The 12,783-nt window shown below is 43.9% G+C and overlaps 2 protein-coding genes and 1 long non-coding RNA gene across 32 annotated transcripts in view; 1 reads left to right on the forward strand and 2 right to left on the reverse strand.

The window, feature by feature from the left end:
* Nucleotides 1-1,837, forward strand: part of LOC111840745 (neogenin-like) — a 115,872-nt gene extending 114,035 nt beyond the window's left edge. For 10 of the 11 annotated variants that reach the window (XM_072718024.1, XM_072718026.1, XM_072718017.1 and 7 more), the window contains one exon: nt 232-1,837. In XM_072718024.1, the coding sequence (XP_072574125.1) occupies nt 232-315 (84 nt within the window). In that variant the 3' untranslated portion in view covers nt 316-1,837. Of the gene's footprint in view, nt 1-110; nt 204-231 lie in introns of those variants that run through there. The other variant, XM_072718021.1, reaches the window with a different exon arrangement.
* A 29-nt stretch (nt 1,838-1,866) lies between these two features.
* LOC111840759 (uncharacterized) lies at nt 1,867-8,084 on the reverse strand. Of its 5 annotated transcripts, none has more exons than XR_011993773.1 (4): nt 7,185-8,084; nt 6,519-6,666; nt 2,785-6,184; nt 1,867-2,582 (listed from the first exon to the last, which is right to left on the reverse strand). It is a non-coding gene; the product is annotated as an uncharacterized lncRNA (long non-coding RNA). The 5 variants fall into 5 exon arrangements; XR_011993775.1 differs by having other exon boundaries at nt 2,785-4,984; nt 6,102-6,184; nt 6,519-8,084; XR_011993774.1 differs by having other exon boundaries at nt 2,785-4,984; nt 5,126-6,184; nt 6,519-8,084.
* An 87-nt stretch (nt 8,085-8,171) lies between these two features.
* LOC111840654 (casein kinase I) overlaps nt 8,172-12,783 on the reverse strand; it is a 40,826-nt gene continuing 36,214 nt past the window's right edge. For all 16 annotated transcript variants that reach the window (XM_023805711.2, XM_023805700.2, XM_072718032.1 and 13 more), the window contains one exon: nt 8,172-12,580. In XM_023805711.2, coding sequence (XP_023661479.1) covers nt 12,526-12,580 — 55 coding nt within the window. In that variant the 3' untranslated portion in view covers nt 8,172-12,525. The remainder of the gene's footprint in view (nt 12,581-12,783) is intronic.

A 12,783-nucleotide genomic window follows, 5' to 3' on the forward strand; every position in this document is an offset into this window, starting at 1 on the left:
CTTTTCCATTATTGCACAATGATATATTATTTGCTCTAATGCCGCTGCCTGCCGTCTGCCTTGTGTGCTCTGGCTGCTCCCCGTGTCCTGGCTCCTTAATCCGTATGCAGTGCCTTTGACCAGCATTACAGCACCCTGCACCCCCACCTGGCAACCAGCCTCCTCTCCCCCACCCCCCCGCCTGGGCTAGCCCCCTCCATGCCTGCCAGTAACCCTATTCCTTTCCTTCAGAGCTATGAGCCAGATGAGTTAACAGAGGAGATGGCCCACCTGGAGGGCTTGATGAAGGACCTCAATGCTATCACCACAGCCTGATCACACTGCAGGCCCCCAGACAGCAGGGGGCGCCAGACAGACAGATTCAAGAAAACAGAAAAACAAGAAGGAAAAAGGGAAGGGAAAAACAAACCTCTTGGCTCACCTTGCTTACTCTCAGGAAGGAGATGGCCATTTAAAGGAGCAGGCTCCTCTTTTTAAGAGGAAATAACATATAGTGACAATAACAATGGTTACTTCAACCTGAAGATTGTGGTTGTGTCTGCAAAAAGTTTATCCTTCGGTTGCCATGGAGAAGTTCCAAAAGACACCATTTTATAAAAGGAAAAATAGTGTCTGTATTCTTTCGTGCTCTTTTTGGCACAAACTTACAGTGTTTGGACATTGCATTAGCATCATTCATTTGTGTATTTTTCCTTTTTATGTATGACCCAGCAATCTGGTGAAGCAGGAACAGGAAGACTGAGCGTTTCCTTCCATGACTCTTGCGTTTTCTGAGTGACTGAATGTTTGTCCCCCGTTCCTGTCCAACATGTGCCATGTCTTTTCATTTAGTTTTTATTGACACACACACGTGTATATGATATGTATATATGTTTTTAATCTGCCTCATTCTCTTGCCGTCCCTGCATTGTTTCGGGGTTGTGTGATGATGACGCTCTGCATATATCCGTATCCGTTCACTAAGGGACACGCTGTGACGGAGTCTCTGAAAGCACCACCACAATCACGTCGCTCTCCAGCTGAAAACCTTTATGGCTCCATTTGAAGAGCAGCACCCACAGGAAAGTCCCCAGCTTTCCTTTTCAGTTCTGGACTGTAGTGGGGCCTCCTGATGATGACATGTGAAATTTCATTTATCCTAAGCAAGCTGGCCCTGCAGTACAAATACCCTCGTGCATGGAATACTTACGGCCATTCTGGTCCGCTTTGAGTGAAAGGCAGATACCTGACAGAATCCAAGAATGCCCCCCCCCAGCCAGGCAGCTCAAGATAGACAGACAAAATCTGTAAAGTGGTTTCATTGTTTTAAAAACAGGACGATTCATTCATGTTACAAACTGGTTCATTTTTGGCATTTTACCCAAGGAGAAATGTGTTCACAATCAGTTTCTTTGTGACCCCCCCACGTGTATTTCCCGAATGTTAATATTACTGTAAGAAACTTTGCTTAAGGATACTAAAACATTTGTTAAAGCTGAGGAGAAAAATGACCCCCATCCCCAACAGGAAATGAGTTGTTGTCAAACCTGTATTGCACTTTTCCCACATTTCTTACATATCCTGTGTTTAAGATGTTAAGTATGTTTTGTGTAACTCTAGTGTTATAGGTTATAGCAGTTGGCAGCTGGGCTACTTTGTTTCCGTTTTGCCGTTTTGAAATGGAGCAGGTTTTGTGTTGCAGATGAGGAATTCAGTTGTTGCTTCTGTCTGTACAAAGATCTTTTTGCTTTCTGTAGAGAATTCTGTGGCTTTTTTAAAAAAAAAAATAATGGAAGAAAAAAAAAATCATGTTCTTATTTAGTATTGGTGCTCCAATACATTTTATATTGAACTATTACCTGCCATAAGCTTGTTTCTCTGTGCATCTGTGTGTTTTTTTTTTTGTTTTTTTGGTTTAAGACATTTAACCAGTGTTTTAAGCTAAACTGCAGAAGCAGTGGTTCACTGGGAGGAATGTGTGGCTCAGTAGGTTGGGACCTGGGTTCTCGTGGCTCCATGCGTATTTAAATCATCCTTACAGGTAGCATTTGTGAAAAAATAAATTTTAAAAAATACATCGCCGGGACAGTGGGTGGGTAGACTAGTGGTTAACACCGTCGCCTCTCACCTCTGGGACCTGGGTTCAAGTCCACCATGGCTCCATGGGTGTGGCACCCCATGATTTAAATACGCATGGATCCACGAGAACCCAGATCCCAGACATTGGACGACGGTGCTAACCATTAGTCTAGTTAGTTACCTATACCTGATGTATTTTCTTTGAATTAATTTTTTTAAAATTACTGGGAGGAACAGAATCTTGCATATTCTCCCCCAGACCACAAACATGCTGACATTAACTGGAGTGACCAAATTATCCATAGATATATCCTATGCACCCATAGGGTCCATAGTCTATCATAACAGCTCACTGATGGCAGAGGCTGGGAGGAACAGAATCCAGCAGGAACCGCCCCCAGGAGCCCTTGTTCCAAGCAGCAACTGCTCAGCCTAGCAGGGGGTAGATCACCAAGGTCTATAGACCTCTGGGGGTTTTGAAGTTCATCCCAGGTCGGCTGTGCGACCAACAAGTCACCAAAGTTCTAGAATAGAGCAAAGCAGAAACTGCAGCTTAAACACTCTTACAGAAACTGCAGCTTAAACACTCTTTTGTTAACAGAAAAGTTTTTTTAAATTCTAAACTGATACCTCTTCCTCAGTAGTTTGCATTGAAGACAACAGGTAGTTTGATATTTCTTATATTTACTATATTAAAGGCAGCTAACCAAACATTCACAGCAATACCTCACATAGATGTGTGCCATTCCAGAGGCTGGGGCGTGTGCTTAGTGTCAGGATCCACCTCAATCGTCTCCAGGTCCAGAGATGATGCCTGGAAGAGGGTCATGGCAAGGTTAGGGCCAGCAGGCTTTAAAAGGAAGCTCCGGCTTTAAAAAACAGACTCTGAACGATCGCATGTCAGACTGACAAGAAGAAAATGTGTGAAGGCTGCACCGATCCTGTCAAACCCAGTCTCTCTCAAACACAGGAAAGGCTTTGTCTGCATCATCACTGACCTGACATCAAGCCCGTCAACATCACTTCCAAACATGCCAATTTCTCCCAAATTAAATGCAAAGTCACAGAAATAGATTTTTATATGAAGCAGCCTAATTGCAGTTCATATGTTTTCTCAAAACAAGCAAGAAATATCCCAGTTTTGTGTTGAAGACACTCATGCGGGAAATGAGCTTACAGATGGGTAAATGTGGGTAAATGCGGGTCAAAGCCAGTCAGTGTCTGATTTTTAACCCAGCGGGACCCAAAAAATGAACCAATGAAGTTACATTAGTTGGTGACTGACAGTGCATGATCTTACGCACGGTAGGTACAGAAGCCTGATTTCTGAATTTAAAATGTGGGAAATTCCTTCCACATTATGACCCAATGTACAATTTCTTAGCAGGCAATTTAATTAGTCTAATTAAAGTGAATTTTTCTGATGGGACTTGAACTAGCAGCCTTTAATTTAACGTCAACAGAACTGTTACTGTCCCTTTACTGGAGCAGGGCGTTCTAACGACGCACACTTATTAAGCAGACTATTCTGTCCAAAGGGACAAACGACCAGGATAAAAATACATCACAAGCATACAGCTGTGAAGAAAGCAGGGTGATGTGACCAGTAACAAGAGCAGGATCATTTTGAGACAAATAGATACAGAGCACTGCTCAGGGTAAAATCTGCAAAGCTGCACAAGTGACACCAAAAGAATCAAGTGTGAAATACTAGAACAAAAATGTGTGACAAACTAGAAAGCCATTCACAGCAAAACGTGAAGCATCACCTAAAGACTGCACTGACAGAAACTGTACCATTAAATTCCAGGTTTTTATCAAACCATCATTTTCTCCTTCACACTCAATGAGTTAAACATCAACCTTTCGAAATGTTAAAGCATAAAGCAGTGCCTCCGAAGCCCCTAAGTCCGCCCAGGCACAGCGCAGCCCAGCACCCTAAGTCCGCCCAGGCACAGCGCAGCCCAGCACCCTAAGTCCGCCCAGGCACAGCGCAGCCCAGCCCCCTATGTCCGCCCAGGCGCAGTGCAGCCCAGCCCCCTAAAACCGCCCAGGCGCAGTGCAGCCCAGCACCCTAAACCAGTGTTGCCAATTTAGCGACTGATGGGCAAGTTACTCTGGGAAAGTAATCCGATTACTGATTACTAATTACTCAGTTCAAAAGTAATCCAATTACTGATTTATGATTACTTCCATAAAAAGTAATCCAATGGATTACTTTTAGTTACTTTTTGTGACGGCCATGTATTTCCACAATACTTAAATCCACTTCATACCACCAGCAATTCAGTTCTTAAAAGAAACAACAACAGGGGTCTAGTTAACACTTTATTGGCATCTTGAACAAGGCCAAAACAAGCAATCAACTTTCTAAGTTGAATATTTAATAAAATGCATCTTTGTTTTAAATCAAATAAATACAACTCTTTTGCACTGTTTTTGCAAAGTCACAATAAAAAGTCCTGAAATTCTTTCTTCCAGTTAGAATGTGTAAACAATGCTACTGCATAGTAAATCATATTTTATAACAAAAAAAAAATTCTTAAGGCAGCACTAGAAAGTTTTAGAGAGAATGTCAAGAATTTCCAACATAAACCTTCCAACACAACTAACATAACTTGTGCTTCGTAAAGCATTTTGAACTTGCCACTCCTTAATTTTCTGGGTCAATGGGATTGGAGGATGAAAAACAGTGGTTGTATCACATCAAAAGAAGCATCTCAAATCTCCAGTCAGACAACCTGGACAACTTGGTCACAGTCTTACCATCTACTGGAGGAACTGTACCACACTCTGCAATGAGGAGCTCCTTCAGCCGCTGTCTTCTGTCATCCCTCACCCAGCGAAGCTTGAACTGTGGACAGCTAACAGCAGCCAGGAGGGCATCCTTGTTCTCAAGAACATCAGCAAAATGAGTCTGAATGGCCTGAAAATATACATTTCAAAGAAATATTTTATATAATATTTAGCTATATCTTTACTATTGCTAAAAATTACTGAATATAAATGTTTTTTTTTATATATATATTTTTGGTCTACAAGTAATTAGATAATGCATGGGACATACCTTTACAATGACATCTGGCAGGCAAGCTGTCATCCTGGAGAGTGTATCTTTAGTGCTTAGAGTGCATGGATTGAACCAGTGTATAGTAACCCCCATATAGCTCTTATTATGAGATGTCCAAAAGTCCGCAGTAGTCGACACAAAGTTTACCGCCTGCAGTGCGGCCCTCAGATTGGCCTCCATTGTAGCATATTCCTTATCTAAATAGTTAGAAAATGTTTTTCTCTGAGGCAGCCGTGCATTATTCCGTGTGGGTATTTTGACGATTAAACCGCGAAAATACGGCGAGTCCACTGTGGATATGGGAAGCATTGACTTGAAAAGTCTAGTCTGAGCTGTTTAGTTGCAGGAAAAGATGAATCCGAGTCTGTGTCGGGGACTGACCCCCCTTTCTCCACTAGCCTAACAGCACCGTGTTGTCCTTTGAGATGTTTAGATAGATTTGAAGTCGAACTCTTAGCGTTTGAAAATCTTTTGTCTCCCGCACATAAGACACACTGTACAACTATGTTTTTGCCCTTAGTTTCAACAAATTTAAAATAATGTTTGTATTTCCACGAGTAAAAAGCGCCCTTTTCTCCCTCCGGTGGTCTCTCCATGCTGCAGTGTTTGTGTGGCTGCGTCTCGGATTGATGACGTTACGTAGCGCCGCGCGCGGCTGCTTGATGATTTTTGCAACTGTATTTCATTATTATTTTTGCATAAAACTGGCTAATCTGACGTCTTCAATGCAACACAATAGTAACGACGCGTTAGTCGGGTAGTAACTATAATCTGATTACTGCCTTCTAAAATGTAACGCCGTTAGATTACTCCGTTACTTAAAAAGTAATCTAATTACTGTAACGCGTTACTGCCCATCACTGCCCGCTAGTGACTCCTTTTCAAAAAAGCGACTAGCGACAAATATAGTCACTTTTTCTGATGTTATTGGAGACTCTGACATGAAAGCACGTATCGTTATTACTCTTCTCACCGGTGAGCGGGTTCTGCCGTGGAATCCTCTCCCGTCCCAAAGCACTCACAGGCGACCAGTCCGCGCGCAGCAGCCCCGCCCAGCTGCAGTCAGAACAGGAGATGTGCATCATTTTCTCACATTGCCATTGTCAGTTTTTTTCAATTGTCCTTTTTTGGTCCGTTTAGATTGTTAATGTAATTTTATACAAAAATGTTATGGTTAAAAATGTTCACTTGTTTACTGTGACTTGTACACTTAAACAAACTTTAAAAAGCAACTCAACCAGAGGAGAAGGGTTGGAATTGTGAAATGAAAAAAAAATCGACAGAAGAAAGTTCACTTGTAGCGCAAATGATGGCGTCATTTAGCGACTTCTGGGACAGCCAATAGCTACTTTCCTTGCAACAGTGCCCTAAACCTGGTCGAGCCCCGTACCTTTGCACTCGCAGCGATCTTGTTGCGCAGCTGCCTCCTGGAGATTACGGCGACCTCATTGCAAATCGTGGAAATCGTTAACAAGGTGGGTGTAGTTCTTCTCAATTAACACCCATACAGCTTTCACCGTTTTAGTCCTAACTCGACCCTGGAAATAATAAAAACGATAAATAAAACACGGTTTGATGTTTCTCACTTTTCAGTTAAGCCGACCTCCTTTACTTTGCTTCTATGCGTGTCTGTTTTCAACTTATGTTTACTATGAGACATAATAAATTGTAACAGATTCCGTGCAGGGAGAAGGAAATAAATGGAAAAAATGTACAAACTGACATCTGTTATGTAAATAGTAAAACTCGATGTTATACTTGCAGAAGCTACGGCTCGTTAGATACCACAACAACCGAAATAAACGCTACGTAAACCATTAAATTACATCATAAAATTAAAACGTAAATAATAAAAAATATCAAACGCTCTTTGGAACTTAGATGACGGGCGGAGAGCTCGTCGCTCTCTCCAGCTACACATTCACGCGTTATGAAATAGCAAATTCATCCAATATGGCTTCATGTCGGCAAACATCATCCTTTACACTGCGGCAGTACAGACCGGAGTCTGAGGACTGAAGCAGATTTGGGGAGAAGCGAAGCCACCATCACCTACCAGGTTAAATGGGCCTGATGGTTTCCGGCAGACAAGCGGCCGGCGCGCGACACGGAACACGCCCAAGCAGCTCACTGCGCATCATAGTGCGCTTGGATTTTTTCATGAATTACTCTTTACATTTAATTTGGGTTCCACTCAGATTTACTACTCACGTTAGCATGTATGTCATGTTAAATATTAAATATACTGCAGCAAAAAAATACACAGGCCCACAATGGTACTTTTAATTAAAAAAATGCAATTCCAGGCCTATATGCTCCTAGTTGGCCTTATTCAGCCATGGGCAATGGTAATTGTCAGATTCAATCCAAACCTTAGGTCAGTAGTTAAAGCTAGGCATCATTGTGCCTCCATAACACAGTGGTTCCATTATTTCAATAGAGTAAACATTCTAATACAAAATGTATACAGGATGACATTTACAGCTCATCAGCTGCTGTGACAGGCCCTTTCTACATTTACAATGTTACATGACATTAGTGTTGAGTACTTTTGGGTTCAGGTCACCACCCATTTAAGGGGGTCCTGGGGTTGTGTTGGCTGGTTTTGATCATTGGGGTTCGGGGTTACAACCCCCCATCCATCCCATAATTTACATACATGATTGAGAAATGCTTAAGGAACATGTGACAAAGCAACATCTGTCAGTTGACCAATATGTCTAGGTCAGTTTAAATGATCAAAAAAAAATTACTAAATAATTAAGATACGAACATGACGGAAAGCCCAAAATTCTGCCAGTATTACTGCCGACTTTCGGCTGGTTACCAACATTGTAGAAAAAGTTACTAGTTAAACTAGTACGCACACATGCCAAAGTGATGTTAAAATAAATATTACGAGTGAGTGAGTCCAAATCAGCTGAAGTATTATGGGTCAGGGAGACTGCTGTCAGGGAGACAAACACAGAGCTCTCTGCAGCCTGGGGGGGGGGGGGGTCTGTGATACATCGTGCACCTATCCAGAAAAAGAAACCCAAACTCATTAAACGTTAAGTTTTTTATTTTACATAAAAAAGGGTGCAAACTTTAAGTCTCCCATTGAGATTCCATCTGTGGTGGGAATTAAAAAGTGAAATCCAGAAATGCAACAATTAACATGAAGCCTCTGGAAAACTGGTAGGAGAGAAAATGTGGAGCCACGGGCCAGACTCCTCGGCACTGCCGCTCCCCCCCCCCCGGGGCCGGGATTAATCACACAGACGCATTTCAGGCAAAAAGAATCACCTTCTGTATGACTAACACCGATAATGCATTTAGAAGGCTTGATAATTCCATAGAATCCTCCGCTATGTACAAATCTGCTTCCCACATAACAAGCAAGAGGGTGGTGGTTCAGAGGGCTGCACAAGTGATCATATGCACACAAAGACGCGTGTATACATAAGGGGGGGAAGGGAAGGCCACCATAAAAAACATATACAGCTTGTCTCTAAATGCCCCTCCCCTTTCAGAATGTTAGACAATTCAGTATGGGGAAGCTAGAGCAACAACCCAATCTCTTGAGAATTTGAACATTATTTTGACACACAAAAAAGAAACAGGGAAAAATATCCACCTTCTCTGGAGAGTGTGCAGTGACATGGGAGGCTGGGCTGAGGGTCAGAGTGCAGGAACGTGCTTTAGAAATCAAGGGGTAAAGCATGGAGTGAGGCAGCGGCGGGGCCATCGGCCCGGGCACGGTGACGGCTAGCCAGCCGCAGAGCAGTGACGGCCTCCAAACCGCAGGATCTTCAGAAAATCCACATCACACTCATTCAGAAAATAAGGCTCAAGGTGAAGACCCCATATTCAAATAACCATGCTGCAAAGGCTTTGAGTCCTCAGAAAAGATTGTAATAGGTTAAAAAAAAAAACTATTATTAAAAAAGTGGGGAAACCTTAAGAGTGACTCTAAACTGTGGACAATCAGTTAACGTATTTATTTACATCTGAGTAGTTTACTCAAAAAAACATTACGTAATAAATAAAAAGCAAAAATGGCAAAATAAATCGCTGTTAAAGGGGAATTAAAATAGAGGAAAGCAGTCTGACCATTTCCGGACATCACATTTTCACGGACAGCTTGGGGCTTGAGGGCTGCCCTGACATCAATGGGGGCAGCGCAGGCAGGCACCAAGAACAGAAAATACAAAAGAGCATTTTTAATTCCACCAAAAGCCTCTACCCAAATGCATAATTATACAGTCATAGGAATCATTAAAAGAAAATACATAGAAAAGACCCAAGATACTGGAAGAGAAACACTTTAGCCATTTCAGTGCCGGAGCTGGTTGGTCAGTCCCTCCAGCACTGTACAATACAGATTAAAAAAATAATAACAGGAAGAGTGACGAGACAGGAGCCGAACCCAGAACATGATGAGTCACAGTGCAGCACAGCTAGACCAATGGAAACTGACACACTGACACAAAAGCTGGCAAAGTCATCGCTCACGATTGCCACACGCACGGCCCCTAGGATCCACGCGAGATGCTGAGATGCCCTCCTCCGCCTTACATAACGCCGGCCGAGACCGACTGCAGATTCTCATATCAGGCCCGCTGCCCTGCACAGGCACGGGAGACAGAACCAACGGGCCGAGCACACGGCATCGTGCTGGACGGGGCTAATCCTGGCTCAGAACTGCCCCATGCAGGGCAGGGAGAGGCAGATAAGGGATGCCAGTCACATGACATGGCTCACTCATGGCTACATGTCAGAAGAATTTGCTTTGCCATTTACCATATGACGGCTGCAGGGAAAAGGAAACCTTTTTTGTATTCAAGTACATCGATGTCCATCATTCTGAGGCCTACAAATTACATAGTGAAGGGAAAAGCCAGACACACAAACTGGGCACAGAAACAAACAGCACTGTACCCCACTGTACTGCATGGATATGAAGATATTCACATCAAGCCCTTGGTAGGAGCCTCACTATCATCGTGCAATGCACACAGAATCAACCACAGAGTGCAGGGTGCACCCCCACCCATCATAAACGGGGGGGATTTTCAGACCAGAGTGGTGTTTTATTACACAAATTAATTTAAACCATTATGTGCACAAGCACATGGGAACATAGGATGTGCCAGTGTATATTAACATTAAATCACAAAAAGCTATTTCAGAAATAAGGCAACAGAAAAGACATTGCATAATCACTAAAAGGAAATTAAGGTTTTGTTTAAATTTCACGTTGCAGATGCAACTCAGATCTTGACATGGACAGTACAGTATAAATCAGTACATGACTGGCAAATTCACTGGTAACATCAGTTAAAAAATGTAGTGCATTCAGAATTCATTCCCAAACCTGCATGGCTATTTGGATAAATTAAAAAATACAGTATATTTCAAGTTCACATTAAGTATACGTGACGGAATAAGAACACAATAAAAAAAATAAAAGCATGACAACCCCAGTCAAAGCAGCAAACAGGCAGGTAGGCATGGACTGACGAAAGCAAGGCAAGAGTTTCACCTCTCGTAACTTCACGCAAAGCACAGCTCAGTCAGTCTAGAGAAGAAAGAACTGGAAGGGGCAGAACAGGGAGTTTAATCTGCAGCAAATATATTTAAATTCATAAACCTGTTAGCTATTGCATTTCAAACAAACAAGGAGAACTTCTACCTGACAGCTGTGTTACAGTAAGGAAATGGAAATAAGCCAGGAGATGCTGTTCGATCTGTGAACTCTGATGAGGTGCTTTGTGAAGCTTCTCAGTGTCTACAGACTCTACACTCTGGGTGCCGTTCTGCTCCTAAGCTCGGACGGCATGCTGCAGACTGAGGGAACAGACTCTCGGGGGACTTCTGATGAAGTCGGCCAAATGCTCTGCTCAATGGTGATCAGGTTAAGGCATCAAACAGCAGAGCTCCCAACTACGAACCCGTGCCCCCCCCCCCCCCCATCAGTATGTGACCCGCCAACTTCAAAGAAGGACGAGTGATGGCATGAGAAGGCGGTCTGGGACACCCCCACCGCAGTAGGACAGGAAGGCGGATGACACACAGCACAGATCCACAGGAATCTGTGAGTCAAACGCCGTGTGATCGGCCATGACCAGAGAAAATCATGATGCTTCACAATGAGGATGTAAAAATGTCCGCAGCGCGTCAGTCACTGAAACCTGGCCTTATTGTGCTGGCTAAGTATTGCAATTGCCTGGATGTCTGAGGGAGGTATAAGAGGCTAGGAGAATAGAGTAAAATAAGAGGGGGGTGGTAATATTGTTCCTTCTCGACCAGTCGAGTTTTACATGCCATTAAATGTACAGAGCTCAAGGCGGCAGGACTAGCCCGTCGCTGGTAGTGATGAGGCTCAGGTGCTGCTCATCAGTAAGCAGTGAACAGTCCAACCACCGGGGCGGCGCTCCCTCCGGCTGGGTGGGTAGGGCATTGACCTTTTGCTTACATAGTCTGGTTCCCGCCCCTGCTGCCCAGCTTTTAAAGAGAAGGTGGGACAGTAAAAAGCTCCGGGCGTTAGTGGCCTCTGTCAGAAACATGACTCAGAGGAGCAGCGACCCTCTGCATTTCAAGTTAGACAATCCTTTCCCACGGACTGGGGCAGAGGCCACGAAAGAGTCACGCCACGAGAGACAAATCCTGATGCCTGATTCTTTTTCCCTTCACCCAGAAGTTTACAAGCAGCCCTGACAGAGGCTGATATCACCCGGAGGTTCAGCTACATGTTCAGCATTACAGGTCAGCCTGGGGGATACTTGTCAGTTAGAGGCATCACGATCGATCACTATCTGGCAGAGCACAGGTCAGATTAACAAACTGAACACAGACAGAGGAAAATGAAAACCCAAACCGCGGCATCTCCCTGGAGCCACGTGTCATACACACTTACGCACTGTCAGAGGTATAGGCAGGGCAATAACGCAATAAAGCAAAGCCAATAACATCTATACTAATCCAAGAGCTCCCCCTGCTGGCTGGATGACCGGATGCGCCCCCCCCCCCCCCCAATGTGGGTCCAAAAGTGGATAATGAGCAGATTGACTACCAGTGTGTTACCATTCACAAGCACTTCCAAATAAGGAAGGCGTGAACCTAGACAAGGTGGGGGGGGTTCAGAACAGCAGGTTAATAAGTGCAAAGCTGCCCGGAATGTCCGTGGTCTCATCTTCATCCAGCTAGACTCAGTTCCAAGACAGTTCGTAACGAAAATGCTCCAGGAGGATCCAGAGAGAACTAAAATAGCAAAATAAAAAGAGCAGACTACACGTGCACTAGGCAGGTCTGCGGAGTCCCGCTCTCCGGTTCTGCTTGAGCTCCTCCTCGTGCCGATACGTCACTGCCGGGCTCCTGGAGAAGTGACCTGGCGGGATGACACTCTGCACACGGCGTCACTTATGCCGCTGCGAATTCTTCTTCCGTTTCCGCCTGAAGAAACAGCAGCACCTGAGAGGGGGATAGAAGGAGAGACCAAGAAAACTTACTCTGACAGGGGTCCCGGACAAGCTGAAGCCGCACTGGGCAGAGATCGTTAAAGCACAAATGACACAGGGATTTACCTCCTTTTACTACTAACTTAACATCACTGCCTGGTTGAGCAGTGTTAATAACATAAATATACACCTACCTTTGTCATATGTTAGTTTTCT

The sequence above is a fragment of the Paramormyrops kingsleyae genome, chromosome 11, assembly GCF_048594095.1.
Source record: "Paramormyrops kingsleyae isolate MSU_618 chromosome 11, PKINGS_0.4, whole genome shotgun sequence".
Taxonomy (NCBI): domain Eukaryota; kingdom Metazoa; phylum Chordata; class Actinopteri; order Osteoglossiformes; family Mormyridae; genus Paramormyrops; species Paramormyrops kingsleyae.